The 27,867-nt window shown below is 41.5% G+C and overlaps 1 protein-coding gene across 2 annotated transcripts in view; it reads right to left on the bottom strand.

Annotated features, from left to right (window-relative positions):
- The window catches only part of Rasgrf2 (Ras protein specific guanine nucleotide releasing factor 2), a 221,661-nt gene that overhangs the window by 89,572 nt on the left and 104,222 nt on the right, over positions 1 to 27,867 (bottom strand). For both annotated transcript variants that reach the window (XM_028760160.1, XM_028760159.1), the window contains exons 10-15: positions 27,674 to 27,834; positions 26,407 to 26,473; positions 25,786 to 25,922; positions 8,141 to 8,223; positions 3,621 to 3,869; positions 2,802 to 3,061 (exon numbers count right to left, since the gene is read on the bottom strand). In XM_028760160.1, the coding sequence (XP_028615993.1) occupies positions 2,802 to 3,061; positions 3,621 to 3,869; positions 8,141 to 8,223; positions 25,786 to 25,922; positions 26,407 to 26,473; positions 27,674 to 27,834 (957 nt within the window). The remainder of the gene's footprint in view (positions 1 to 2,801; positions 3,062 to 3,620; positions 3,870 to 8,140; positions 8,224 to 25,785; positions 25,923 to 26,406; positions 26,474 to 27,673; positions 27,835 to 27,867) is intronic.

Consider the following 27,867-nt stretch of genomic DNA (forward strand, 5'->3'; position numbering starts at 1 on the left):
TGCTCAGTCAGGCGCAGTCTCCTGTCTTTCTGCTTCCTGCTCTTGTCTGCCCGCCTTGTAATTACATGTCTTTTCCCCACAGAGCCAGAGTAGGGCACCATCGTGTTTCCCCATCCAACTGTTCCAGCCACTGGAGCACACACAGTATCTGCTCAGCTTCCAGAACATCCCTGACCATTGATGGGGCGGCAGACCTCATCCCAGCCCTGAAATCAACCAAAGGGAGACAGAAAGCTGACACCGAAATCCTTGATCCTGAAGTGCTGCTTCCAAAGAACGAGAGAATGCAGATTTCTTCTCCATTCACTGCAATCTGGTAACAGAGGGAAAACAATCCACCATGCCCTGAGAAACTCCTGGACTGTACAGGTCACTGTGGCCTCAAAGAGTGCTAAGATAAGCCCAAGTCCTATTCTACCCCAGGAGCTGTTGCCTGTACCTGGGATATGTTCTTCTAGCTGGGCTGCCTTGTCTGGCCTCAGTGGAAGAGGATGTGCCCAGCCTTACAGAGTCTTGATATGCTAGGGTGGGGAGATACACAGGGGGCCCCACCCACTCAGAATAGAAGGGGAGGGGGAAGGGGGAAGGATTGTGAGAGTGAGTGACCAGGAAGAGGACAGTGAGCAGGGTGTAAAGTGGGTAAGTAATAGTAGTAGAAATAATAATAATAATAATAATAGATAAACAGTCCAGGTCACTCCATCCATGGAGGTGCTCAGACACTGGTGCTTGATAGAACCACAGTTACATCTGTCACCTAGCCCTTGTCTTGATATTTCCAAGAATTCACCGTGATTGTGTGAAGCTTGTTGATTTAATGACTGTTTAATTATCTTCCCCTTCCTCCTCCTTAACTGCTCACTTGTCAATGGAAAGAATTTCCTTAAAGAAAAAGAGCTGCCACTTCGGATGATGACAACCACTGCAGTTAAAACTCCATTAGACAGTTCCCCCAGCAAGCTTAAGTGATCTGGGGGAGACAGCACATAGAAGCTGCAAGCAAGCAATGGCCTGGGCCTCCTTCTGGGTGCGCCGTCCTCCCTTGAAATCTGAGTGCTGTCTGACTTATCGCCTGATTTTTATGTTATTATCAATAAAAGTAACTTGGTTATATAAAAGAGGGAAAGCTCTTTGCTAAATGCAGCCATGAAACTTGCTTATATTCTTCACAATAACTCTGGGTTTTAAATACAAGAGGCCGCCCTTAGAGCCCCACGGGGCTCAACCCTGAGGAAGACTGTACACCAGTGCTCTTCCTACTGCTGTGACCAAATACCTGTCAAAAGCGACCCAAGGAAGGGAGGGTTAATTTTAGCTCACGGTTCCAGGTTCAGCCCATGGCAGGAGGGAAGCTGTAACAGTGGGAATGTGAGGGAGTCCATCACCTTGTGTCCACAAGACGCAGAGAGAGGCGAACACTGCTGCTCATTTACCTTGTTCCTTTCTACAGTCTGGGACCCCAGTCCTGGAGTGATGGTGCCCACAGTTCGTATGATCTTCCCACATCATTTAACCCGGTCTATACACTGATCAGAGGCTTCTCCAGAGACAACTCTAGACCTCATCACATTGGCAGTCAGTATTAGCTATTATGCTAGAGGACAATCAGTTCCCTGAGTGTTTTTCCTTCACTTAATAACCATTTACTTCCTGCCAAGCACTGGCCAAGGCACGGAAGATACTGAGAGGAACAAGCTAGACAAAGGTCACTGATCTCACAGAGTTTGCGCAGGTGACTTAAAGGTCCTGTCATAGGAATGACCAAGGAGTTTTGAAGACACAAAGAGGAAATCGTTGTAACGGTAGCCTAGCAGATGAGAGAGCATGAAGAGCATGCACTGGAGAGGAACTCAGCAACAAGTCTTGGACGATCTGCAGACCTCGGAAGGAGAAATGTATTCCATTCTATATGCAATGGGAAGCCATCAGAGAAGGTAAACTCAGAAGCCATGTGACAATCCACACTCCAAAAACCATTTTAGAGCCATACATGGTGGACTCATGCCTACAATCCCAGCTCATAGAAAGTTTGAGGCAGGAGCATCACTAAGAATTTGAGAACAGCCTGGGCTACAAAGTAAAACCCTGCCTTAAAGTCAACAAAATGTGGCTGTATCATGGAAAATTAACACTTTCTGCTTTGATTTGGCTCACTATAACTTTAAGGTAGCCTGAAACAGCCCCTCCCCCATGACCAAATCTACATGCTCTTAGTGCTTCCAGGTTAGGTCCTCCCAGGGAAGAAGAGGTTAAGAAGGAAAAAATTCATGCAGCCAACAGAGATGGAGAAAATTGTGAACCCAAGTGATTGGACAAGAGCATTCAAGGCTTATCTTTTAGACAAAGTATCATGGTAGACTCATTAGCCAATCAGCCTTAGCCAAAATCCAAGAACTTCTCAGTAATATAATCTTGATGTACCAGTCCTCTACTGATGACTAACTACAACTAGCCTTAGAGAATGAGGAAAACCGCTGCCTGCTGCTCCAGGGCAAGAATCTGCTAGGATGCTTGTGACTCAACAGGCATTGTACCCATGATCCTACTTTCTCTGCAAACGTAAGAGAACAGCTTTAAAAACAAATAGCTGAGATTCCAGAATGAACGGTAGGGAAGCAGGCGGCTGCAAGTGTGGGGTGTGATCACGTCCGTATGCTGGAGAATACATCCAGAATACTTCATTTAGGCCTGCTATACAGATAGCTATGCTATCCCCATGGGCCTATCTTCATTCTCTTCTCTGGACCCTGGCTTAGTTCTGAAGCACAGAGACCCCTTGCTAAGATCCAGTGGTACTTTACCAGTGTGCGGTGGCGGGGACGCAGCAGGACTGTGGGCGGTGGTGGGACTATTGGAAGATGAAGATGTAGTCAGGTCCAAGGCTCCGATCCTTGAGTTTAAGGAAGATGTCAAAGACAGCTTTCTGGCCCTCACAGGGGAGGACGTTCGGGACACAGCCAGGGGAGGTGGGGAAGAGAACTTGCGACAGAGACGTGGGGATTTTCCATCTACCAAATGTTCTCTGTTGTTCTGGCTCGTGGCAAAAAATAACTCTAATGACCTAAAAAGAAGAGCAAATTAACAGATTGTAGACAAATAGAGACAAGTCTCAGATATCACACAGGAACACACTCTCAGCTTGTCTACATCTGATGGTCTTGATACCACTGGACTGCTACCGCTGGATGTCCTTAATCTAAATGTTACAAAGGTGTGTGCCCTTGATAGGAGAACACAGACAGGCCGTCTGGTCCCGTGCCACTAAAAAGTGGTGAAGCCTTTAAAGTAAAGGCTTTCATTCCATCTTTGGAGGGTCTTACTATCAAGTCAACAACACATCCCTTTCCTCAGATGATCCTCAGGTACATTAGCACTTAAGAGCCTGATTTCCAATCATAATCGTAATCAGTAATGAAGGTGATGATGCTAAAATAAATGAACCATCTTCCAAATAATCATAGAGTAATCGAAGGTCAGTTGGAGACTTCAGGAGTCTCCATGTCTTCCCTGGGGAATTCTGAGACCTTTAACTTAACACCTCCACTGACGGAGTGAGGTCAGAGGTCAGCCAATAGCTTAGGAGCTGCTCTTAGAGACTGGCGTCTGCAAAGCCGGGGTACCTGACGGGAATGGAGGTGAAAGGCCTCTTGTAGATGTCCGAGAGCTTCGCCAGCACGACAGTGGCCGTGGTGAAAATGCGGTAGGTGTGCAGGAAGGTGTTGAGGAAATCGATGCTCAGAAACCGCAAGTCCGTCAACCGCTCCAAGAGGCGCTCCACACTGGCGTAGCGGATCTGGGGCACTTTGCAGGAATTGAGTGTTTTACTGAAACAGATGTCAGTGTCGTCTTTATGAAGACGGGCATCAGACCTACATGCAAAGCAGGAGCCTGTGAGCAAAGCTGGTGCAGCTTCCGTCTGAGCCACCTAGTGCTGCAGCATTTGTAAACACACACTCAAATGGAGCTTCCAGTGTCTACCACAGATGACAGAGCGATGTTCAGGTGAATGACATGACACAGATGTGATTGGGAACACAACGTCCACCAGGACATTTTAATTTAGGGAGGCTAGAATAAATTATGGGGGTTGTAATGAAGTGATTTTACTGTGTGGATTCCTTCTTGCTCTAACTCAATCGTATTTTATTAGGCGATACCAATGTCATCTTAAGTAGAAAGAAGAAAGATTTCTCACGCACTTAAAGCAGAATTTCAGAAGTATGCTTAAAACATAGTGGTGACAAGCCCTAGTGTAGGAGAAAATGGTGTATATTCATGCTGTGTAAAATATTAGGATACACTGTATTATAAATATGTAATACCAGTATATAAGATATAATTTTTTATTTTACCTTCTAAAACCAAATCTTTCATTTGTCAATTTTACTGCTTCTGATATTATAACATGTTATTATCTATGTTTAACTTATTATACCCTTCCAGTATTTTTTTACATTTAACTTCTCATCCTTTTTAACATTTTTCCTTTTATTTTACTTAATTTTTATTTTTCCTTTATTTATTTGTATTTTATTATATAACAAATTATATATTATGTCTATTATATATGATATATAATTAATTAATTAATATATTTATTTATGTGGAGAGATACATGTGGAGTTCAAAGGACAACTTGCAGGAGTCAGTTCATTTCTACTGGGTGGGCTCCAGGGATAAAGCCCAGGTCACTGGGCTGCGGACACCTTTCTCCACTGTGCCCTCTCATGCTTTTCCTAACTTCTTGAATTGAATGCATAAGTGATTTATTTTAGTCTTTCTGGCTTGTTAATATGCTTAAAATTTTAACATAATTTAACTCACAAATTAGCATGCCAGATTTGCATTCTGTTTTCAATATTCTGAAACATAGAAAATGAATTCTTAAAAACATAATAATAATGGCTAATAGTCCTGTGACTACTACCTAATACTGGCACCATGTGAAAAACTCTACTTCGTGGTTCTGCAAATCCTTCCCTCTGCTGCCCCTGACTTCAGCAGGAGGCTGTTCACTGGTGGCCTTGCTAGGAGGGCCACTGGAGCCCATTTAGGCTTCGCTTCCTCACCGATTCTGTTCCTCCTCAACATAGCACTGGAACAGAACACTGGCAGTGCTGGCCCTCACTGCTTTGTTAAAGGATGTTAAAACAAGGCCCATGCATTTTTTGAGAGCCAATTTCTTGCTAAGAATCAGCTGGTAAGGATATGAGAGCTCCTGCTTAGGCCTTTTAAGGCTTTGAAGAATTTTCAATTTTATATTTCTTTTCTTTGGGTGAGCAGGAATCAATAACTTTCTTTGCTTGCTCTAGCACGGGTTATGTGTAGTGTAGGCAGGAGCACGTCGTTTGCACCGTGAAAGAGCATTTTAAATGGCCAGCCTTCCTCTGCGAAGGATCTGGCCAAAGGTATCCTGCTGGCTTTATTCACATTGATTTTGGAAATGTACTAGTGGGTCTTTGGAGGATGTTTTTAAAGCTACACTGCCCCTTCATCTATCTACTGCATGATCCCCAACCAACAGCCGCTTCCAGGCTCTCAAGTTCTCATTTACCAAGACCCAAGTAACGTTTATGAATTAATCACTCTGTCACAAAATGGTTGAATAAAATAGTCATTTTCCCTTTCACTTTTTCCATCAAAATCTCCATTTTCCGAAAAAAGTAAAGGTCAGGTATTATTAAGAGAAAGAAAGCCTCAGCTGATAGACCATCTAAAGGGCTGTCTTCAGGCAATAGCTGTCGCCATTCTGTATTCTAACGGGTTTTGAGCTTTGCATCATTTTCACTATAGTTAGTTTGTTCAGAACACTAGGAAGGCAGAGTGTGTGTCAGTCAGCATGGGATTAAGTTCAACTAATTACAGCACTGTCCTTCAAATTCATGACTGCATTTTCATTTTATGAAAAGAAATTAAATATTATCAAATTACTTAATTTTCTTTTAGTACACTGACGAGGAGGCTCTCCCATGGTTTCCCAAGGGACTCCCAAGAAAGCCACAGTGTGTTTGCTTAAACCTCCAATGGCAAGAGCAGCTCGTTTTTGCTAAACACATAAAAAGCGATTTTGAGAGATCAAAGCCAAATCACCCATTATAATTGATGAGTTTCAAAAGGAAGCAAGTGTTTATGATGTCATGGTAGCAACAAGATGTGTTAGGAGGTTTTCCTCTCAACTCAGAAAAAGGTTCATCGCCTCTCCCATCCCCGCCTCTCTAATGGCTTGTAGCCATGGAGACAGATGCACAGGGAAGCAGAATTACAGCCCTTGAGCTATGCTTTCCTCTGACTGAAGAGAACCAGTGAGGCAGGCAAATGGATAAATAAATTGTGAACCTTCTCTGTGTCTTAGGACCACAGCCGGTGTGGGACAGAAGCCATGGTCGGTCAGCAGGTCATTCCTGTGTCACTTCCAGGAACCCAAAGGCAGAAAAGTTTGGTCTTGTGAAAGTGGTTATGCAAATGAGAATGGGCTGGTGCCCTGTCGTGGTAGGGGACAGTAAATGTGTGTGGCACTAGCCAAAAGGGTCAGACACATAGCTGAAATTTCTGTTAACTATGGAAGTCAACAAAACACGTACAGGGTGGATATGCAGCTGCCTTGGGTTGCAGGGGCTTTGAACTTACCTACAGCGCCTGACTTATCATTATGATTCTAAAGCAACATGGAATCTCAAATACATACTGTATGTGAAATCAGAATCCTCACATAAAAATTAATAAGAAAATCCTATTCAAAAATTAAAACATAACTTAAACCTGACTTAATATTCCATACTTGTTCCTTGTTCTGAATATTCAGGTAGTTTAATTAATTCAAAAAGAAATTTCCAAGTTAAAAACCTAGGAAATTAAACCCAAACAGAATCTTTGCTCTAGAGTTTAAAAACAACCCCCCTAAAATATTTTAAAATTGACTAAAATGTAAGAGGCTATTTTTAAATTTCATTTTAATATTTTTCTAGTATTGTGTTCTCTGCCTTCATGTGACACTCTTGTACACAGAGACCACGCTAACACAGCTCTGAAACACAGTACTCGATCATCCTATAGGTAAGGTTACAGTCTGTCTCAGCATAACAGCTCAGACCTGAAAATATCCACACAGGCAAGCATGGAAGAAATGTTCTTATTTTCAAATAGCTTTAAAAATGTATAGCCAAGTTGTTTTTAAAGAAGACATTTTACTCTGAAAGTGTGGAATGCAAGGGACTGGGGAGATAGCTCAGTGGTTAAGAGTACTGATGCTCTTCCAGAGGACCTAGGTTCAACTTCCAGCACTCACATGGTGGGTCACCACTGCCTCCACTGCAGTCCTAGGGGAGCTGATGTCCTCTTCTGGCCTCCAAGTGCACTGCATGCATATGTCGGACAGACATACATGCAGACAAATACCCATTCACATACAATTAAAACATGAAAACAGTGTGCAACAAAAATAATCATAAATAAAATGAGAGTAAAAGACAATCTCTTCCCCACTTTCTAAATTTGAAAATGAAAAAATACACAGGCTCAAGACTGTTGGCACAGCGTGCTCTGACAAGTATAGTTGGGAGCTACTGGTATAATTCCTCATTCTAAACTACAGCCTCCTATGAGCCAGTTAAGCTCCAGGGCTTGCTTTGTTGAAGAATGGACAAGATGAAAGTCTGAGCAATGGCCTCTGAGCAGAGCCAGACACATGCAATGAGCAGATAATGCCACATTCATGCCAGCTGATGGCCATCAGGTGTGGTCAATGTCTGAACCTGGCTCTACAGCCAAACCTGAGTGACAGGATTCATACTCACTGGAACGACGCCAATAACTCGGCCACACCTTCATCTACCCCCCGACCTTGAGCAGTTTTTAATATTGAACTTGAACATCTTGACAGGATTTTTGTCCTGAATAAAGGTATATGTTAATAGCATGAAAACAAATCTCAATGCTAGCTGCCCATGTGCTGCGAACCTGAAAAGGCATTTGATATCAGTTACTGTTAGGTATAGGGATTTAACATGAATTACTACATGTCTGACAAGATGTACGCTCTCCAGAAGAGGCGAATCCTGCTAACAATGTTCTGTTCAAGGCTTCTCATTCTCTGATGATCTGATCTTGATTAAAATGGAAGGAAGAGCGCTTCTGCACTTACTTAATCATATGTGGCACAGTGACTTTGGAATTCTCTTCGAAGACTATAGTCATCAATCCATTGCATCGTATATTGTCCACACACTGTGAAATAATACATTTTAAAAAGGTAATTAAAACCCATGTGAAGAGTCAGGCAAGTCACAGATTCCAAAAGTCAATGTGATTTCTCATCTGTTTATGTTTTACACACACACACACGCACACACACGCACACACACACACACGCACACACACACACACACACACACAGAGAGAGAGAGAGAGAGAGAGAGAGAGAGAGAGAGAAGAGCACACAAATGTTTTGTGTTGATAAGCTAATTCAATAGTATCTACATAATCAAACTGTATCAATCAAATGCATGACAAAATACCAATAGATAGATACAAAAACTATATTTTCCCAGAGTGATCATCATCATCATCATCATCGTCGTCATCATTATTTTATGCAACTGAGGAATCAAACTGAGGACCTTGCACATATTAGGCAAGCACTCCTCCCCCAGCCTAGAGAAGCAGTCAGAATTGTACATGGTATTTTGGATGAACATCTTCTCTCTCACTAGCAAGTTCTGGACCCACATCCCAGGTGCCTGTTTGCCCCTAAATTCCCACATTACTAGTTTGTCTGGCTGCTTCTGTTTGCACCACGTTGGGTTGGTGAGGGGCAGACTGCGATGTCTTGTGTGTCTGCACACTTAACTCTCTGTAACCACGTTTTCTGTTCTCTAAGAGAACTCAGGAACTTTGGTTAATTCCCCATTTTATGTGTGTATATGCCCTATTGATTTAAAACCTTTTTCTGAAATAACTTGGGGTTAAAGAATAACTCATTCTGAATTATAAATATTCCCTTTGGAGACCATAACTGAAAATGAGAAGTACACAAATTTTTAAAATCATAACTTGCTTCTAGTCACAGTGATACCACACAAAGTTCATGACAGTAATTAAATGGTGTAGAGAATTCCATTACAACATGACCTCACATAGGCCTTAATTTCATGGGCTAACCTGAGGCCCAATGCCAGATGAAAGAACAGCAGGCATGTATAAGAGATTTGATCGTTGATTGTTTGATCAAGTTGGTCTATAAGCCATTTTCATGTTTATTTTTCTTCAAAGATTGTTTTCCTCAAGTCTTATGTCATTATTTAAGATACCATGAAGAAAGGATCCATGCCGAAGAACATGAAGTTTTCCTTTATGCATTTCCTTTAACTACAACATTGGAAATAACTTATGTTCCTCCACACAAATGCTTATATGTGTTTATAAGTGAATCTAAGCACCACCTAACCCTACAAGGTTGAATGAAAATCTTCCCTCTCACTAGCAAGTTCTGGCCCCTGTCTCAGGTGCCTTTTTGCCAATAAATTCCCACATTGTACTAGTTTGTCTGGCAGCTAAAAATACAGAAGGCAAGTCAAGATAAGCCAGGACAGAGCAGATTTGTATAAAATGCAGAACACAGTGAGATAAAGCCCAGCATAAAAAAAACCACAATACAGACTTCATGTCTTAACACTTGCTGGGAGAAACCCTCAAAGTAACAGGGCTGTTGGGCACCAACTCAAAGATACACACACCAAAAAATACAGAATTCACAAATTGCCAGAATTCTACTGATTCCTAGTCCAAGTCAGAGGGGAAAAATAGCTTCTCATAAAGAAAATATCATATAATGCTGATTTTAGAAACACCTTTAAATCCAAATGAACACTCCTCTGCTAGACTCCAGAGACTATGGTCCAGAGCTGGCTCCATTCTGTGGAGCTGAATCCAAGCACAGGCCTCATCCTCTCAGGCCGCTCCTCTTCAGGGGTGGAATGAAAGCTGCTACACATCTAATTCACACAAATCTTAGGCCATCAGGTGAAAACATCCTGCTTCCAAGTCCTGAAGCAGCAGCATGGTACATGCCCAGTTTTGAAGTGTTTCCACCAGTGAGACAAGTTGCTATAGGTTGGAATCCTCTTGGACCTAAAGCAAGAGGACATGGCCTGTACAGGAGTTCCCAGGGCCGGGTGGTGATGTGTGTTGGTGACCCTGTGCACAGTTCATAATGAAGGAATCGTAGGAGACAGCTGGAGTCAGGCAATGAGGAAGAGAATCTTGAATCTGGACTTCTAGTCTGAAGGCTGCTGGGAAGCCATCGAGCTCTTCTAAGCATTCCTTCACATTTGAGTGATCTAAACTGGGCTCGTGGTAGTCGTTGTAGAGGGGAAGGGGAAGCAAAGACCCTATGGGGTCATTAGAACAACAGTCTGAGTTGATAAATGAAATGTTCTGTGCTTCCCAGGAGAAGAACTGTAGAAACGAAAAGTGAGGTATTTCGAAGAAGAAGAAGAAGAAGAAGAAGAAGAAGAAGAAGAAGAAGAAGAAGAAGAAGAAGAAGAAGAAGAAGAAGTAGAAGAAGACGACAATGGTAAAATCAAAGATGTAAGATAATGTCCTTTGCCCTTTGATTAAAACACAATTAACACAAACCAGCCTATCTTTTGAATTGTTGAAAACACCAACAAGTTTCATTCAATATAAATCCTGGGGTCTTTACAAAATGGGTGCTTCACAATCTCATATATTAAATACTTATTATAAACTGGACAAGAGCTAAAACACTCTGATAAAAGCACCTCTCTGGAGTAGGGTTTATTCTAGCTCACAGTCCACAATAGTCAGGGAAGTCAAGACATCACGAGTTTGAAGACAGTGGATGGTTCTGTTGCATTCATATTCAAGGAACAGACATAGGATGAATGTGGGCCAGTGCTTAGCTCCCTCCCTTCCTCCCTCCCTTCCTCCCTCCCTCCTTCCCTCCCTCTTTTCTCCCCCTCCTCTCACCCTCCTTCTTTTCTCCCTCCCTCCCTTCCTTTTGCCATTGCTTACAGTTCAGGCTCCTCTGCTAAGGGAACTGTTCTGTTCATGATTAAAACAGGTTCTTCCTTTATCAATTAATCAAACTAATCCTTACCGGTATAAGCAGACGCCTATGTCCCAAGTGATTCTAGTATCTGCCAAGTTGACAGCACTAGCCATTACAGCCCACTGTTTCAAATTCACTTTTCAATAGAAAACAGGGGTGGAGGTTAACATTTATTATCTTATCAAGCTGTGAACTCTGGCATGGGGTAATCAAGAAAGGGTTTTATGGAAAGAGGCTGAAAATAGCCAGGGAAAGGAAGAAGATATCTTTCCTTTCTTCCAACAACCTTTCCAACTACTCTAACAACTTCCTTCTCTCCAGTGTCCCTGACACACAATGAGGATGCCACTCGAGTAGCATACAGGACGTGGGAGAGTGGAAAGATGATGTTGCTGACTTACGTAATAATGAGCTATGTTCGCTCATTTTCTTTTAGGATTCTAAACAAATTGAATAATTGCATAATCAACCACTCTCATGATGATTGGGCAAGCAAGAACAGAGTTGAGGCAACCATCACACACATCAGCCAAGAGTTGCCCACAGCCCCACAGAGGCAAACATTCTACTCAAGAGCAACCCAGTCAAAAAAGAGCAAGCAAAAGCTGTGGCTGAAGTCACAGTCTTATGTCACAATGTAACAGCTACACCTCCTCCAAGATAGGGGTGACAAGCAGTTTTAATCCCAGGGTTTAGGGATTGATAACTATAGAACACAGGAATTGGGTGAGTCCTGAGTCTGGACAGTCAGGAAATATATCCTTGGAGAAGAGCTCAAAGGGCACCTGACATGTGGAGGACCAAGTTGGAGAATAAGAGAGGGTCAGGGTGTTCCTGCACCCTACACAAGCTGTAAGAGAAGCCAGGGCATTGGAGGACAAGCCTGCAGAGTGAGTCTGCCCTTTCTCTCTTCCTGGGGACCAGACAAAAAGTTCTCACTCTCATCTCTTGAAATAAGGAACCAAAAGGACAGGGGTCTTAAAACTATTCTGCCTAGATCCATTGCCTAGGAAACAGATCTGTTTCTATAGAAACCAAAAGACATGTGATGTGTGGTCACTGTGCTAAAGGCGAGAGATGGTGCCACTCTAAGGAACCAATGGAGTTATTTTTCCACCTTCAGCGTAAGCACAAGCTATGCCTCCTGTCCATCTCTATCTCCTTCCTCACTGGTCCAGAGACAGTAAGTTACCCAGAGCCAGGGAAGATTTTGCAGACTAACTCAGAAGATGCACAGGGGAAGACCTTGAACAAAACAACAGCATCAGACAGAGTGCTACAAAACTTGGAGAAGCAGGAAGAGCATCTCTCCTTTTCACCTCTGAGACACTATCCGTCGGACTGCTGCTTTGGCTGAAAATTTAATTTCTTAAGAAGCACATAATTCTATATAAGGAGATTAAAGGGGAGCATAATACCCAAAAGCTACCACAAGAAGATGTAAGAGTTTTTTGCTATTTAGTTAAACTACTCCTCATCCTAAAAGTATTTTCTCAACTCTCTCCCTTCACAAACATAGAAATGCATATTTAGGGAATTAGGAGATATAAGCAAAAGGAGAATATGGATCTTTGTCATCTTAGACTTTTATTTTTATTTCACTGTGAAGATTTGTTTGTTTTTGTTTATGTGCATGGGAGTTTTGTGTACATGCACATAAGTGTGCTGCATGCCTTCCTGGTGCCTGCAGAGCCCAGGAACAGGCATCTTCTACCCTAGAACTGGACTTATGGAGTTGTAAGCCACCATGTGAGTGAGTGCTGGGAATTAAGTCTTCCTCCTCTGCAAGAGCAATAGGTGCTCTTAACCTTCGAGCCAGCTCTCCAGCCCTGCATTTCTTTTATTTTTTATTTATGATATATTTCAAATATTCAGAAAAGAACAAGATATTCCTATCCCAGCCACCCAAATCTAATTCCTATCAACACATTCCAGTATCTGTATAGGGCGTTCTTTATCTTTTAAGGATATAAAACACAATAAACAGAGCAGAACCCCCTTTGTTCTTCCATTTCTCTAGCCTCTTCCCACTGAGACGTAAGCACCATGTTGAGCTAATGGAACCTTCTCTGTCTTAGTGATGAAACAATACAACCAAAAGCAACTAGGGGAGGAAAGGATTTTTTTTATTACATGTCCATATCACAGTCCATCACTGAAGAAAGTCAGGACAGCAGCTCGAGGCAGGAACTCGGAGGCAGGAGCTGATGGAGAAGCCACAGTGGGGCATTGCTTACTCTGCAGGAGAGCATTGTTTGACCCCATGGCCTTCTTTCTTGTACAACTCAGAACCACCTTCCCAGGGGCTTCACCAACCCTGCCCGCATGAACTACTGATTAATAAAATGCCCTACAGATTTGCTTTCAACCAATCCGTATGGGGCCATTTTCCCAGTTAAGGTGCCTCCAGCCTATGACGAGTTGTCAAAAATAAAACAAGACACAAAACAGGCACTCACTTGTTCATGTCTCCTTTTAAATATTAGCTATATTTGAGTGTATTTGTACATTGCAATATGTAGTATTAACTGTAGCTCTAAAATTCACAAAGATGTTTGTATTGCTCATCCGACATTGCTCTGAGATGTATTTCTGTTTATCTGCACTGCTCATTGATTCATTTTTAACTGCTATGTATCCTACTGTCTATTTATATAGTTAAGAGGTTTACATTTTCTGTCATAACAAAAATACGACTAAATTTACAGATTTCTGCCTGTGAAAATGTTTCTACCACTATATCTTTTAGCTCTTCAAAGTAATTTTAAGATTTTTCTTTGTGTATTTGATCTTCTTCAGATTTGCCTCATTGTCTAGATAAGAATTCACTTGAGTATAAGAAGCCAGAATTCAGCATATTTCTTTAATCTGATGTGTCATAGCCTACGTTTGTTATAACAATCCCGACTTGTATTTACTTTGATGATGGCATTTTCCTTTCCTCTAATCTTTCTAACCCACTCCCAGACCTTGCACTGCTCTTCTCTTCTCTGCTGCTGACTCTCTTTCATCCGGCTTTCTTGTTCTCAATATAAATGTGTTACCAGCCCTTGTTCTTCTCATCATCCGTGATTAATCTACTGTCCTTAATGATTTTCCCAAGATTTGTAATTTTGATGTTTGTAGTTTCCATTTAAGACTATTTATTAGGCATGAGGCTGGGGTGGTGGTGGAAAGAGAGCACCCATTGCTCTTCTAGAGAACCCAGGTTCAATTCCCAGCACCCACATGGCAGCTCACAATTGACTGTAACTCCACTTTCAAGGGATCCAACACCCTCACACAGACACACACTTGGGGTTAACACTAATGCACACAAAATAAAATGAATAAATCATTTTTTAAAAGATTATCTACTCAGTTCCTTGACGATCTGGCCTCCTCATCATCTTAAGGCAGTGATGAATTTCCTCCTACAGCTTCTCTCTACCTTGATTCCTTTCTTGTATTTTTTCATTGTGTCTTAATCATTTTTAGGTTACACTCCTAATGGTATTTCCACACTGTTATCTGAAATTATCACTAGAGATATTTACCCACAGGATTTGTGATTTTTTTTTTTAATTTCAGCTCATGTCACAAACCAAGTGCTGAGGAGAGAGTAGATCTAGATTCACTTTCACAACCCTCTGGGGGATTTCAGCTTTGGATAATTTCTCAGCTTTGGAGTTTTGTGCCATTAAATTCTAAACCCATAAGCCAGAGACACCTTGTCAGAGTCTGCTCAGAAGGACAAATGCCTTATTTCTTTCTAAGTCAATGGGTGAATTTTTTTTAAGTTCTTGTCTTGCAAAAGAGATAGCTTCCAGTGTGCAGGTTGTGAACAGGGATCCTGATTACTTTCATGAGTCTAAGGGTTTCTCTCACCTTTTTATCATGTTAACTCTCCTGGGGACAAGGGGCAACCTCCATCTATGGCCATTCCTCAGGCTTTAGGTCTTTGGAGAACAAGCTTTCAGATCCCTTAATTCTTGTGATTAGATATTTCTCTTCCTACCTGTATGTGTCACCTACATGTGACATTTGTTTATGTTATTGAATTTATATATTAAACATCCTCGTTCCATAGCTAGACCTAAATCAGTCTCATTCTCCATATAGCCAGGGCTACAACTTGACATAAGTGTTTATATCCAAAAGAAGAAATTTATGTGGCAATTTTAGACATCTCATCCAAGGTCAGGTCTACTTATAAATCTTTCCAATTCATTGTGTGGAGTATTAAAGTTATTTTCAGCTCCTCGCTGGGTCCTTTTGGCTAGAGAAGACACCTAACTGGTCTGATCCTGTGGAGACATTGTATCCTGAGCCATCCTAGAGGAGCCACTGCACTCACAGCAGTGGACACCTAGATGGTCTGCTCCTGTGGAGACACTGTATCCTGAGCCATCCTAGAGGAACCACTGCACTCAGAGCAGCAGGATTTCAGGATCTCAGAGGCGGCCTGAGTCCCAGGAGCTCAGGATCACAAGACCACAGAGACATCTGGACTCTGAGGAATTCTGACACAAGCAAGATAACTGGAAAGACAGACTCCAGTCACACACAGTGAGTGCAGGTAACACTAGAGTTAACTAGATGGTGAAAGACAAGTGAGTGAAAGATCTGTATGACAATAACTTCAAGTCTCTGAAGAAAGAAATTGAAGAAGATCTCAGAAGATGGAAAGATCTCCCATGCTCATGGATTGGCAGGATTAATATAGTAAAAATGGCCATCTTGCCAAAAGCAATCTACAGATTCAATGCAATCCCCATTAAAATCTCAACTCAATTCTTCACAGAGTTAGAAAGAGAAATTCTCAAATTCATTTGGAATAACAAAAAACCCAGGATAGCAAAAACTATTCTCAACAATACAAGAACTTCTGGAGGAATCACCTCAAGCTGTACTACAGAGCAATAGTGATAAAAACTTCATGGTATTGGTACGGAGACAGGCAGGAAGATCAATGGAATAGAATTGAAGACCCAGAAATGAACCCACACACCTATGGTCACTTGATCTTTGACAATGGAGCTAAAACTGTCCAGTGGAAAAAGAACAGCATTTTCAACAAATGGTGCTGGTTCAACTGGAGGTCAGCATGTAGAAGAATGCAAATCAATCCATTTTTATCTCCTTGTACAAAGCTGAAGTCCAAGTGGATAAAGGACCTCCACATAAAACCAGATTCACTGAAACTAATAGAAGAGAAGGTGGGGAAGAACCTCGAATACTTGGGCACAAGGAAAAGTTCCTGAACAGAACACCAATGGCTTATGCTCTAAGATCAAGAATTAACAAATGGGACTTCATAAAATTGCAAAATTTCTGTAAGACAAAGCACACTGTCAATAGAACGAAACGGCAACCAACAGATTGGGAAAAGATCTTTACCAATCCCACATCTGATAGAGGGCTAATATCCAATATATACAAAGAACTCAAGAAATTACACTTCAGACAACCAAATAACCCTATTAAAAAATGGGGTATAGAGCTTAACAAAGAATTCTTAACTGAGGAAACTCGAATGGCCGAGAAGCACCTAAAGAAATGTTCAGCATCCTTAGTCATCAGAGAAATGCAAATCAAAACAACCCTGAGATTCCACCTCACACCAGTCAGAATGGCTAAGATCAAAAACTCAGGTGATAGTAGATGCTGGTGAGGGTGTGGAGAAAGAGGAACACTCCTCCATCGTTGGTGGAACTGCAAAATGGTGCAACCACTTTGGAAATCAGTCTGGCGGTTCCTCAGAAAATTGGACATAGCATTACCTGAGGACCCAGCTATACCACTCCTGGGAATATACTCAGGAGATGCTCTAACATATAACAAGGACATATGCTCCACTATGTTCATAGCAGCCTTATTTATAATAGCCAATGTCCTTCAGCAGAGGAATGGATACAAAAAAATGTGGTACATTTACACAGTGGAGTATTACTCAGTTATTAAAAGTAATAAATTTGAGAAATTCTTAGGTAAATGGATGGAACTAGAAAATATCATCCTGAGTGTGGTAACCCAATCACAAAAGAAGACACATGGTATTCACTCACTGATCATTGGATATTAGCCCAGAAGCTTGAATTACCCAAGATTCAACTCACAGACCACATGAAGCTCATGAAGAAGGAAGACCAAGTGGGGGCGCTTCATTTCTTCTTAGAAGGAGTAACAAAATATTCAAGAGAGCAAATATGGAGACAAAGTATGGGACAGAAACTGAAGGAGGGGCCATCTGGAGACCATTCCACCTGGGTATCCATCCCATGTGCAGTCACCAAAGGTAGACGCTGATGTGGATGTCATGAAGTGCATGCTGACAGGAGCCTGATACAGCTGTGTCCTTAGAGGTCTGCCAGAGTCTGACATATTCAGAGGCGGATGCTCACAGCTAACCATTGAACTGATCATGGGGTTCCCAATGGAGGAGTTAGAGTGAAGAATGAAGGAGCTGAAAGGGTTTGTGGCCCCATGAGGAGAGCAAAAATACCAACCAACCAGAGCTCTCAGGGTCTAAACCACCAGCCTGGGAGCACTTAGGGATGGACCCATGGCTCCAGCTGTATATGTAAAGGAGGATGGTCCTGTTGGACATAGGTGGGAGAGGAGATCCCTGGTCCCATGAAGGCTGGACACCATGTGTGGGGGGAATTTGAGGGTGGGGAGGTGGGAGTGCGGGGGTAGGTAAGGGCGCATCCTCATAGAAGCAGGAGGAGGGGTGATGAGATAGGGGGATCCTGGGTGGGTGGGGGAGGGAGATGGGGTAATGGGATAACATCTAAAATGTAAATAAATTATCTAATTAAAAAAATCACAAAAAGGAAAAAAAAACAAAAAAACAAAACAACAACAACAAAGAAACCCAAAAACCAACAAACAAACAAACAAGACTGAAAGACTCCAGCACTACCACTCCTGAACAGATACCTACTGCAGACGTACTTGCATGTCCATGTCACTGCACAGCTGCTCTATCGCCAAAAGCTAGGAAATGGACTCAACCTGGATATCAGCAGCAAAATAATAAATTACGAAGATGTGAAAAACACAAAATGAAGTTTTATTCAGCTATTAAAAAATGGAATTTTTCAGGATAATGGGCAGAACTGGAGAATATATTAGGTGAGGTTCAAAAAGAAAAAAAAACCACATGTTTTGTCTCATTTGCAGATCCTAGCTTCCAATTTTTCTATTTGCTCATTTATGTGGGAGTAAGTGTAGAGCCCAGGAAACTGGAAAGGGGCCTATGAGAGAGGTAAAAGGATTCTTTAAGGGACTGAGGGTCATAGAATGCATATGATATAAAAATGGGAGTGGGAATACTAGGGGTAAAAAGGATTAAGAGGGAAAAGGGAGAGGGGGTTGGGGGAAATTCAATCATAACTAATGATGTATGAAAAAGCAATACAGAGAACTATCATTGATAAAATAATAAAAAATAAATGAAAAAGAACAAGTTATCTTCAACAAGAATGAAAAGAAACATTCATTTACATTCAAGTTTCAAAACTAACTATAAAGATATACAGGTAGTCGGAAGCATAGCTCAAAAGTGCATACATGCTTCCAACAGTGACATTCTAGTTATGTGAAAGGTTTTTGACAAATGCTACACAATGCTCAACCATCTGTGGGATAGACAAATAGAGAAATAAGTAGACGACAGATAGATGCTACCTAGATGGTAGGTAGCCATAATAATAGATAGATGATAGATGGATGGATAGACAGACAGACAGATAGACAGATGATAGATAGATAGATAGATAGATAGATAGATAGATAGATAGATAGGTGGGTGGGTGGGTGGGTGGGTGGGTGGGTGGGTGGACCGACCGACCGACCGACAGACAGACAGACAGACAGACAGACAGACAGATAGATCATGTCATAACAAAGGAATAGTTTTATCCACTCTACCTCAGCCAGTTTTCAGCTTTTATCTCACTTCTATTTAGGGCTTTGAATAACACAATAAGGTGCCATTTTAGACAAAAGCTAGGCTACAATAGAATGTGCCCAGGCAAGTTTATTACAAAATACCTGAAGTGGAAGATGTGATACAAACAACAGATCCCCTGTGTCTCTAGATTCAATATCCATGTTTCAGTAAACTGTGGATGAGAAATACTGAAGGGAAATTTCATTCCTATACAACCATGAACAGTTTTTTTTTCTTGACATTATTCCCTAAACAATACAGCTAGCTACAGTGAAGCAGCTGATAGGGTTGCTTTAAGCATTGTTTCAGCTGTTGTCAGTGATCTAAAGATAATTTAAAGAATGCAGGAGGCTGTGTGCAGATTGTGTGCAAGTATTTCAAGACACTTTAGCATCCCTAGATGTTGGTTCCTGTGGAACCTAGAGTTAATCAATCCCACGGATGCAGACGGGAAAGGGACTTCATTATTATGACACATGTATCTTGGGTGTTGATAAGAAATGACTGTGCCTGAGGAAAATAAGCACAATATTCTAGCTTAGAAGAAATGTACAAAAAATAAGGAGGGTATCAGGCGGCTTTATCGTCGTCCTGAATTTGTGTGAATTACAATATACCTTGAAATTAAAAGGATAATAGAAGTGGTCCCATGAAGTTTAATTCATTAAAAATGTTTTACATTTACTTATTTTGTGTGTGTGTGTGTGTGTGTGTGTGTGTGTGTGTGTGTGTGAGAGAGAGAGAGAGAGAGAGAGAGAGAGAGAGAGGGAGAGAGAGAGAGAGAGAGAGAGAGAGAGAGAGAGAGAGAGAGAGAGAACAAATGAACGTGCAGATGCCATAGCCCACCCAAATGTGATGGTCAGAGGACAACTTGCAGGAGTCAGTTCTCTCCTTTCACTGTGCTTACACCAAACTCAGGTCATTAGACTTGGCAGCAAGTGTCATTACCTACTCAGCCATCTTGCTTGCCCTTCATCAATCCTTGACTAGGGTCTGTGTGAATATAGGTCCATTCACAAAACAATACAAACAAACAATAACAGAGCATGTATATGTTGATGGATAGCTTATACATGACAGGTTTGGATGATGATGAGTTTGGAGAAGTGTTAAGGATTTTGTTTTGGGTTTGCAGGTTCTGTCCACAAGTAGATGATCTACCGTGTCATCACATTGTTTTGGATTCACAATGCTTACAAGTAGTAACAAGAAGTATTTGAACTCACTGTTATTTGAATTCACCATCTTTATGTTAAAGTACAAAATTGATTTCAGGGTAGCTATTTTAAGAAAGACAAAATGACCAGTATACTACAAATTTTCCACATAGAAAAATTTGTCTAAACTTTGGCCCAAAATGTAGAGTTTCTGCCAAAGACAAGGAGTTGGGAGAATTTTAATTCTGCATTTTAGTTAATTTTCATAATTACTTCAAAATCTGTTCAATGCTCCATTATGCACGTGAAGGAGACAAGCAGCAATGAGCGTGCCACACTGAATGAATGGTCATCTTTGCCTCAAGTCCTTCCCTATAAATAGATGGAGAAGGGGAAAGAACTATTGGTTGAGTCCATTAGCTGTTTGCATGTTTTGTTGGAGGCGCCAGCAGTTAATTATGGCCTTACTGGTGTAACTAGAGGTGTAATTAATCATTCAAGTAATTGTTCCTCCTTAAAAATTATAGCTTTGGGCACAGAGACCTGGCAAAGCTGAAAGTCTTACACTTTGTAGAGTTCCTTCTGTGACAGTGGGACCAGTTCACTTCTGGGAAACTGCTTGACTGTCTTAAATAAGACCCGAGTGTGATCAGTGGCACATGAGACTCTAGCACTGTAGCTTCAAATCAAGCCATGAGAAGACTAGGATGCAGCCATGTAAAAGACAAAATAACAAGAGATCTTATTCATAATCTGAATTGAAAGAAGATGTCAGTCTCTCTAGTCTGTAAAGGTAGTTCTAGTGAATTAGCATTCAATTGGTATAAACAAGGAAGAAGTAGACACCGCAGGAAATGCTAATCTCTTTAGTAATTACAAAGATGTAAATTAGAATGACTGGAAGGCAAAAGCCAATTTTTAATTAAACTGGAAGATGTGGTAACATGCCATGGCTAGCATTTGGCAGGACACTGTGATGGGACAGTATTCATGGCACAAAGAATAATGTCTTGCTTTTGGGGGGAGGGGGTGATATTGGGCATTGAACCCAGGACACCACACTTAGAGGCAGCTATTCTGCCTATACCCCCATTCCTTTCTGCAGCTGACTTACATATTTCCTGAAGGAAATGTGAAATGTGGCCAAGCCTGAATCACTAAGTGAAATCATTAAAACTCTCATGGCCTCTATGCCAACCTTACACTCTATGGGGGAATGTATCAGGGAAGGACCTGGAAGTGGGGAGAGATCTCTTCACAAAGTTAGCAGCACATTACAAGGAAAGGGCACACATACTCAGTGCTTAATGGCTTAATAAAAGCTATAAAAATGGTATATTAATGTGATAGGATATATATTTTATATATATATATATATATAATATATATATACACAGTTATTAAAAGAGATGTGAAAAATTATAGGAATATAGAAAGGGATGAAGCAAAAATAATAAAAAATAACAATTTCCTGAAGCCAAACCGTGAAATCATTTTTGGATGAGTTTTAGGGGCTTCAGAGATGGAAAGGGTTCATTCTTTGGGGCTGAGGTCCTGTAATGTAATTGGGCAGAAGCGGTCTAAAGAGCTTGTTAAGTCTAGGGCATTTCAAACGTCATCCAGGATTTAGATTCTCAATGCTGCATTTGAACAGAATCCTTAGTAATGCTAACACAGGTACTGTGTAGAAAACATTGGGTAAACATCTTGGTAAACATCTTTGGTAAGCATCTTGGTGTGCTGCATGTTGGGAATAGTTCTAGTTCATCTTTGTGGCCATGTTTTCCCACCTACACAATCAAATATTAAAGAGGACTTTTTCAAAAATGTGGTAGGCTGCTCCAGCTTCTTATAAATATGTTCAGCTATACTTGTGAGGCTAACAAATTCCATAAATGTATGTGATTTCTCACATAAAATAAATATGCTTTGGGCAAAGCACGAGTCCAATTGAGATATGGCCATGCAGACTGTAGGTTGAGCTCAATGAATAACAGAACACTCAGTACCCACTACTTGCCATTCAAACTCCACTCCAAGACTTAAAAACACCACTCTCTGCCCTAACCCGCTGCAGCAGAACTTCACACAGGGCCCCTCCCTCCTCCTTGCATGTTTTCTTCAGTTGGCTTCCAGGATGCCACCAAACCTTGGCCATCCTTCCACTATCCCGGTGGCTTTCTCTTGGACAACTCTGCTATTCCTGCTGGCTTCTCTTTCAGGGCAGGATCATCTTCTCACACTTATCCATATTCTCTTATGGTGATTTCAACAGTCTCAGAATAAACTTATAACACCTGAATGATGTAGATTATCTACCTGGGCATCTCTCCTAAAGCCCAAGGTCCCATGTGCCCTACTTACTTGGTCCCTCTCAAATATCTACTGGTCTTCACAGACTCAACATATATGAAAGTAAAGCCCATGTTCACCCCGCAACTCTTGTCCCAGCAGCCTTCCCATCTCAGTTATTGACAAGTCAATTCCTGTGTTTGCTTAGGCCATAAACCCTCATCTTACCTCACTCGCTATTTCCTCTCTTCTCCATGATAAAACCCCACTGGCCCTTCCTTCAGAATGAACGCAGAGCAAATGCCCTGTGCCCAGGTCCATTGCTGCCAGGCTGTGTGACTTTTATGCAACTCTTTCTGGCGACTGTAGGAACATTCTCCTTTACCTCCCTCTGTGACAACTGGCTGTCCAGCTCAGTCTGCTCTCTCCACAGTACCTGTTGACCTTCCAAGGCCTAAATTAAATGTCATAATCCATGTGTTCAAGTCCCTTAATAGCATCCTCTGACTTGAACTACGAATTAAAGCCCTTCCCCTGCTGTGGACTGAACCCTGGATCTGGCCCTACGACATCTGCTCTGCAGTCTGGTCACACTGATTTTCACGGTAGTTCTTAAAACACAGCGTTCTCTGGCTTCAGAGTCCTTGCAATCACCGCTTGTCCATGAGAACGTTATTCCCACTCACTACACTTGTTTTCTTAAGTGTTTTGTTTTGCTGCTGGGCGTGCATGCGCGTGGGCATGTGTGTGTGTGTGTGTGCATTCATGTGTCTTTGTAACAAGCAATGTAATCAATATAAGGGAAGTTCTTGTTGCTGTCTCCTCTTTTTCTTACTTTATGTCACAGTGACCTAGAAAAGCACTTGGCATAGTAAAACTACATAAATATGTTTGCTGAAAGAATGAAACTGTAAGGTTACATGGTGACAGGCCTCGTTGAATACAGTCATTTCCTGTGTTAATTTCATTTCTCTCCAAAAAGATATAACTTTCTAGTAATGCTCTTTAGCTGCTGTTAAAATCTGGCATCATTTTGTACTAAGGAACATACTTGCCACTGCACCTGGAAGAGGAAGAGGGAAGTTGAACATTTTGCCTTGAGCCATAGTCTTAGAAGAAACAAGGTCTCACTTGAATGCTTGTCGCAGGCAAAAGTTTAAGTCTCATCCTTTAAAAGACCAAGCATGGAATCACTCCTGCCCTCCGGGGTATTTCCCACATGCCCCACTAAACACTGTAGGGAAGGTCGGAGATTATGATTAACTTGAAATCTGCCCTGGTTACCCAATAAACAGAAGATTGAAGCAGCTGCGAAAACATCTGGCTCTTCTTCCTCTTTTCCATCTTTTTATACTTTTTTTGGCTTCACAGTGCTGCCAAATTATGGGCACTCAGTGAGTCTTTCCTTCCATAAGAGTCACTCTTATTACCATATGCCCGTATCTGAACAAGACCTGGCTGCATACAGCAATCCCTCAGTAAGTCTTTGAATAACCAGCGAATGATCCAGAGTTTAATAAGACCACAGATTCTTTACAAATTGGAGAGGCTAAGAGTAGTATTAATGCAGGTTAGAGGAAATAAATGTATTAATTAACCGTTATAAGAAAGTGATTTTGCTCAAAAAATTAAGGAAGATCTCATATTTTTATCCATCTGGGAGCTAAAAAAACAGACAGCTCGTCTTCTATTCACCCCATCAAAGCAGCAGGTAGACAGGTAGCCCACACAGAGTGTTTAGTACCAACAGAAGACCTGACTGAGTTCTGAGTAACAACTCTGTGCAGCTGCATGACTTTGACAAAAGTGGATTTCCTCACCCCACACTTCTGCCCTGCACAGTGAAGCCAAATGAGAGTGGAGCTAGAAAACTGTTTTAACCAATAAAACCAAAGTCCATTGCCACACACTGTCTACTGTTCTCTCTTGGTACTTAACCTCTCCAAAAGTTTAAGGAGCTGAAGACCTGATCTCAGTACATGCTTCCATTCACATCTTATGAAAACATTACTATGAATTCCTCAGGAAAAAAGGGATGCCTCTGCCATTTGCCTTAGTCTTCTTCCAATGACAACTTTTTGGAAGTAATTGCTGGATATTAATTAATGATCTTATCAAATTAACTAATTAGTGTAGAAATGAGTTCTTAATTGCATAGGTTGGTCTTGGATGCTTAGATTCAAGCAACACTCCTGTCTTATTCTAACCCTGTCCCCCACATTGGTAAATGGAGCCAAAATCCATGCGGAGCATGAATCGAGTCCAGCTAGAACTAGCTTGACATATTTCCATGTGATATCACTGCCTGGACAAATGCATCCATTTCCTGCCTGAGCCTTGCAGATCCAGGAAGAGCACGCCACCCAGCTCCCTAATTTTCTTCTACACAAAATGCAGGAAGTTGTTTCCAGATTTCATCCTAAAGATGCTGTCTCCTTTGGTTCTCTACTTTGCAGATTTTTACCACAGCCCTTCATAGCTGCTTCTGTATCCCTCATCATTTTTCTACTTCAGAAATAGACAAGCAAAATATACCATTGGAGTTACTGGGAAAGAAATGGCTAACAGGACAATTTCAACACTGCTCTGTGGAACAGCTCTGCTCAACAGAGCTGCAGCTAGAGAAGAAGTCTTAGAAGCTACAACCCAATTACATCTTTTAAAGTAATAAAATAATATAGAATAGAACCTGACATCAGAATTAGACAAAACAGATAAACAGAAGGAAAAGAGCCCAAGAGAAAGCACAAGAAACAGACCCACTTGCTCATTCTTTCGGGCATCCCACAAAAACACTAAACTGGAAGCCATAATGTGTATGCAGAGAACCTGGTACAGATTAGTATAGGCCCTGGTGCAGTCTGCAAGTCTCTATCAGTTCATATGAGCCTTGTTCATGTCGATTCAGAAGGCCTTGTATTCTTGGTGTCCTCCATCCCCTCTGGCTCCTACACTCTTTCTGCCTCCTCTTCCATTGGGTTCCCTGAGCCCCAAGGGGAGGGATTTGATAAAGATGAGCCATTTAGAGCTGAGTGTCCCAAGGTCTCTCACTATCTATATAACATCTGGCTGTGGGTGTCTGTGTTTGTTCCCATCTGCTGCAGGAGGAATCTTCTCTGATGATGGCTGAGCAGGGCAGTGATCCATATTTACCATATTTTAAGTAAACATTAACAAAGAAAGAAAACAAAATGCTAAGAGCCCATCAAACTGTGAATCAAGGATGCCAAGAAGCCCAGCAACTTAGAGGCACACTCTACTCTAGGAATCTTCACTAAATGTTTATGCTGAAAATTCTTTTTAAAAATCAGAAAAATAAATCTCCTCATTACCTGACTGATGTCACTCATCCATGCAGCTTTCTCCTGGCGCGAAGGTGCCAACAAGACCACAGTGAAAGGGGCAGCATCAGGAGGCTCCACTACTATCTTAAAGTCCAGGTGTCCAAACATGTGGCCAGAACCTTTGGCTTCAGAACACATAAACCAAACTATTACATGTGAGTACAAGAGACATGAATAATGGCTCCTCCCATCTGGCCTTATAACTCAGGACCCATGTGCATTTGAGTCTAGCCTCTCATTTCAGCAGTGTGCTTCTGGAGCACGAGGAGGGGCTCCTGCATAATCTACTGGAGAAGCTGCAAGCAGAAGGACCTCAAAACCAACCTTCCCGGCCCGTGTTTATTTTCATTTCTATCATATATAGAAATCCTTATTTAACTCAAACCCGCTTTCTTCTTTGCCTGCCCTGTCATGAGGCACACTCTGCAGAACCTTGGTTCTCACAGATGGTTTATCAAGGCTCATGGGTTAATAGACATACAGCTCTAGCAAATTTAGCCTGGCATCTCTTCTGCCTTCACAGACAGTCCTTCTTAGCTCTATAAGATGAAGATCTACAGAAGTTTACTATTTTATTCTAACTGTTCCAAGAGACAGATTATCACTTACTGTCGTCGTCACTTGCATCAGGCTCCTCAACCAACGTACACTGAATGAGGGAGAGAACCCCACCTGTCTGGAATCAAATGAATTAGAGATTAATAGGCTGGTGATCTTGTGCAGTTTTGGGGAAATTCTGCTTTGTAAACTTGGCATTCTGGTTGCCACAGAGGTGGCAGATCTACATCATAAATAATTTTTCATGGTGTTCAAAACTAAAAAAAAAACAAATAAATTAAAATCATTTAACCTTAATTAAATTCTTTCCACTCTCCCATTCTAGATCCCATTATTGATAAAATTTATTAAATCCGTTTGTGGAAGACTAGATGGTACCACAGTGACTTCAGAGAGTCACCACAGCCAAGCTCAAGACTGAACTGGCCAGCCAGAAGTGTCTTAGAGAGTAGAAGGCCATTGTCATGGGATGAATAATATTTTTAAAATTGGATTTATACTTTATGCATCAGGTGTGTGCATGTGTGTATGTGTGTGTGCGCGTGTGTACGTGCATGAGGCAATGCTACTGTACATGTCAGTTGGAAGAAACTGGTGGGAATCTGTTCTCTCCTACCACGTGAGCACTAGGAATTGAATTCAAATCTTGGCTTGGTGACAGGAGCCTTTATCTGCCGAGTCATCTCACTGGCCCACTGAATAATGTTTCTAAGCAACAACAGAAGATAAATAAATAACAAGTGGCAAACTTTTCCTGCAAAAGATCAGATAGGAAACATTTTGGGTTCCTTGGGTCATGTCTCTTCTATCCTGACTACACAGATATGTGATTTTGGTATGAAAGAAGCCACAGGCATGAGTGGCTGTGTGCACATAAAATGGCATCAGTAAGAACAGGCATGAGTGGCTGTGTGCACATAAAATGGCATCAATAAGAACAGGTACTAAGCTTTAAGCTTACTGCTCCTGGTGCACAATGAGATAAAATAGCAGTTGCCAAATATTTCACCAGTACTCTATGATGACTAGACAAGATATCTATGGCCCAGTAGTTGTCAAGTGATAATAATTTTGCCTAGATTTTGATTTAAATAATACTTCTTTATGATGAAGCACACTTAAAATAAATTCCTGTTGCCTTGAATCCAAATGACGACAAAATAACTGCCAGAGCTCTTAGGTATACACCACCTCTCTCTGTTCGGTCACAGCAATCTGTGTCATGACAGTAACAGGCACTGGGAAGTCAGAATCCAATTAACCTCAATGCCTCTTCAGTGCCGAGAAGACAAATGAAATCACCATGGAAGGCTCATACCTTGAGTAAATGCAGCTTTCCTCCTGAACTCCGTGTACAAATCAGAAAGTGCTTCGTGAATAAGAAACATTGTCTCTCGCCTTCCTTTTTCAGAGACAAGGAACCCAGGCGAACTTTACTGAGTTTCCCCCTCTCAACAGAAGGTACTTGGATAAGAGAACCTGGTGATTACAAAAGTAAAGAGCAGTGAGCAA

The sequence above is a fragment of the Grammomys surdaster genome, unplaced genomic scaffold, assembly GCF_004785775.1.
Source record: "Grammomys surdaster isolate TR1022 unplaced genomic scaffold, NIH_TR_1.0 126391, whole genome shotgun sequence".
Classification (NCBI taxonomy): domain Eukaryota; kingdom Metazoa; phylum Chordata; class Mammalia; order Rodentia; family Muridae; genus Grammomys; species Grammomys surdaster.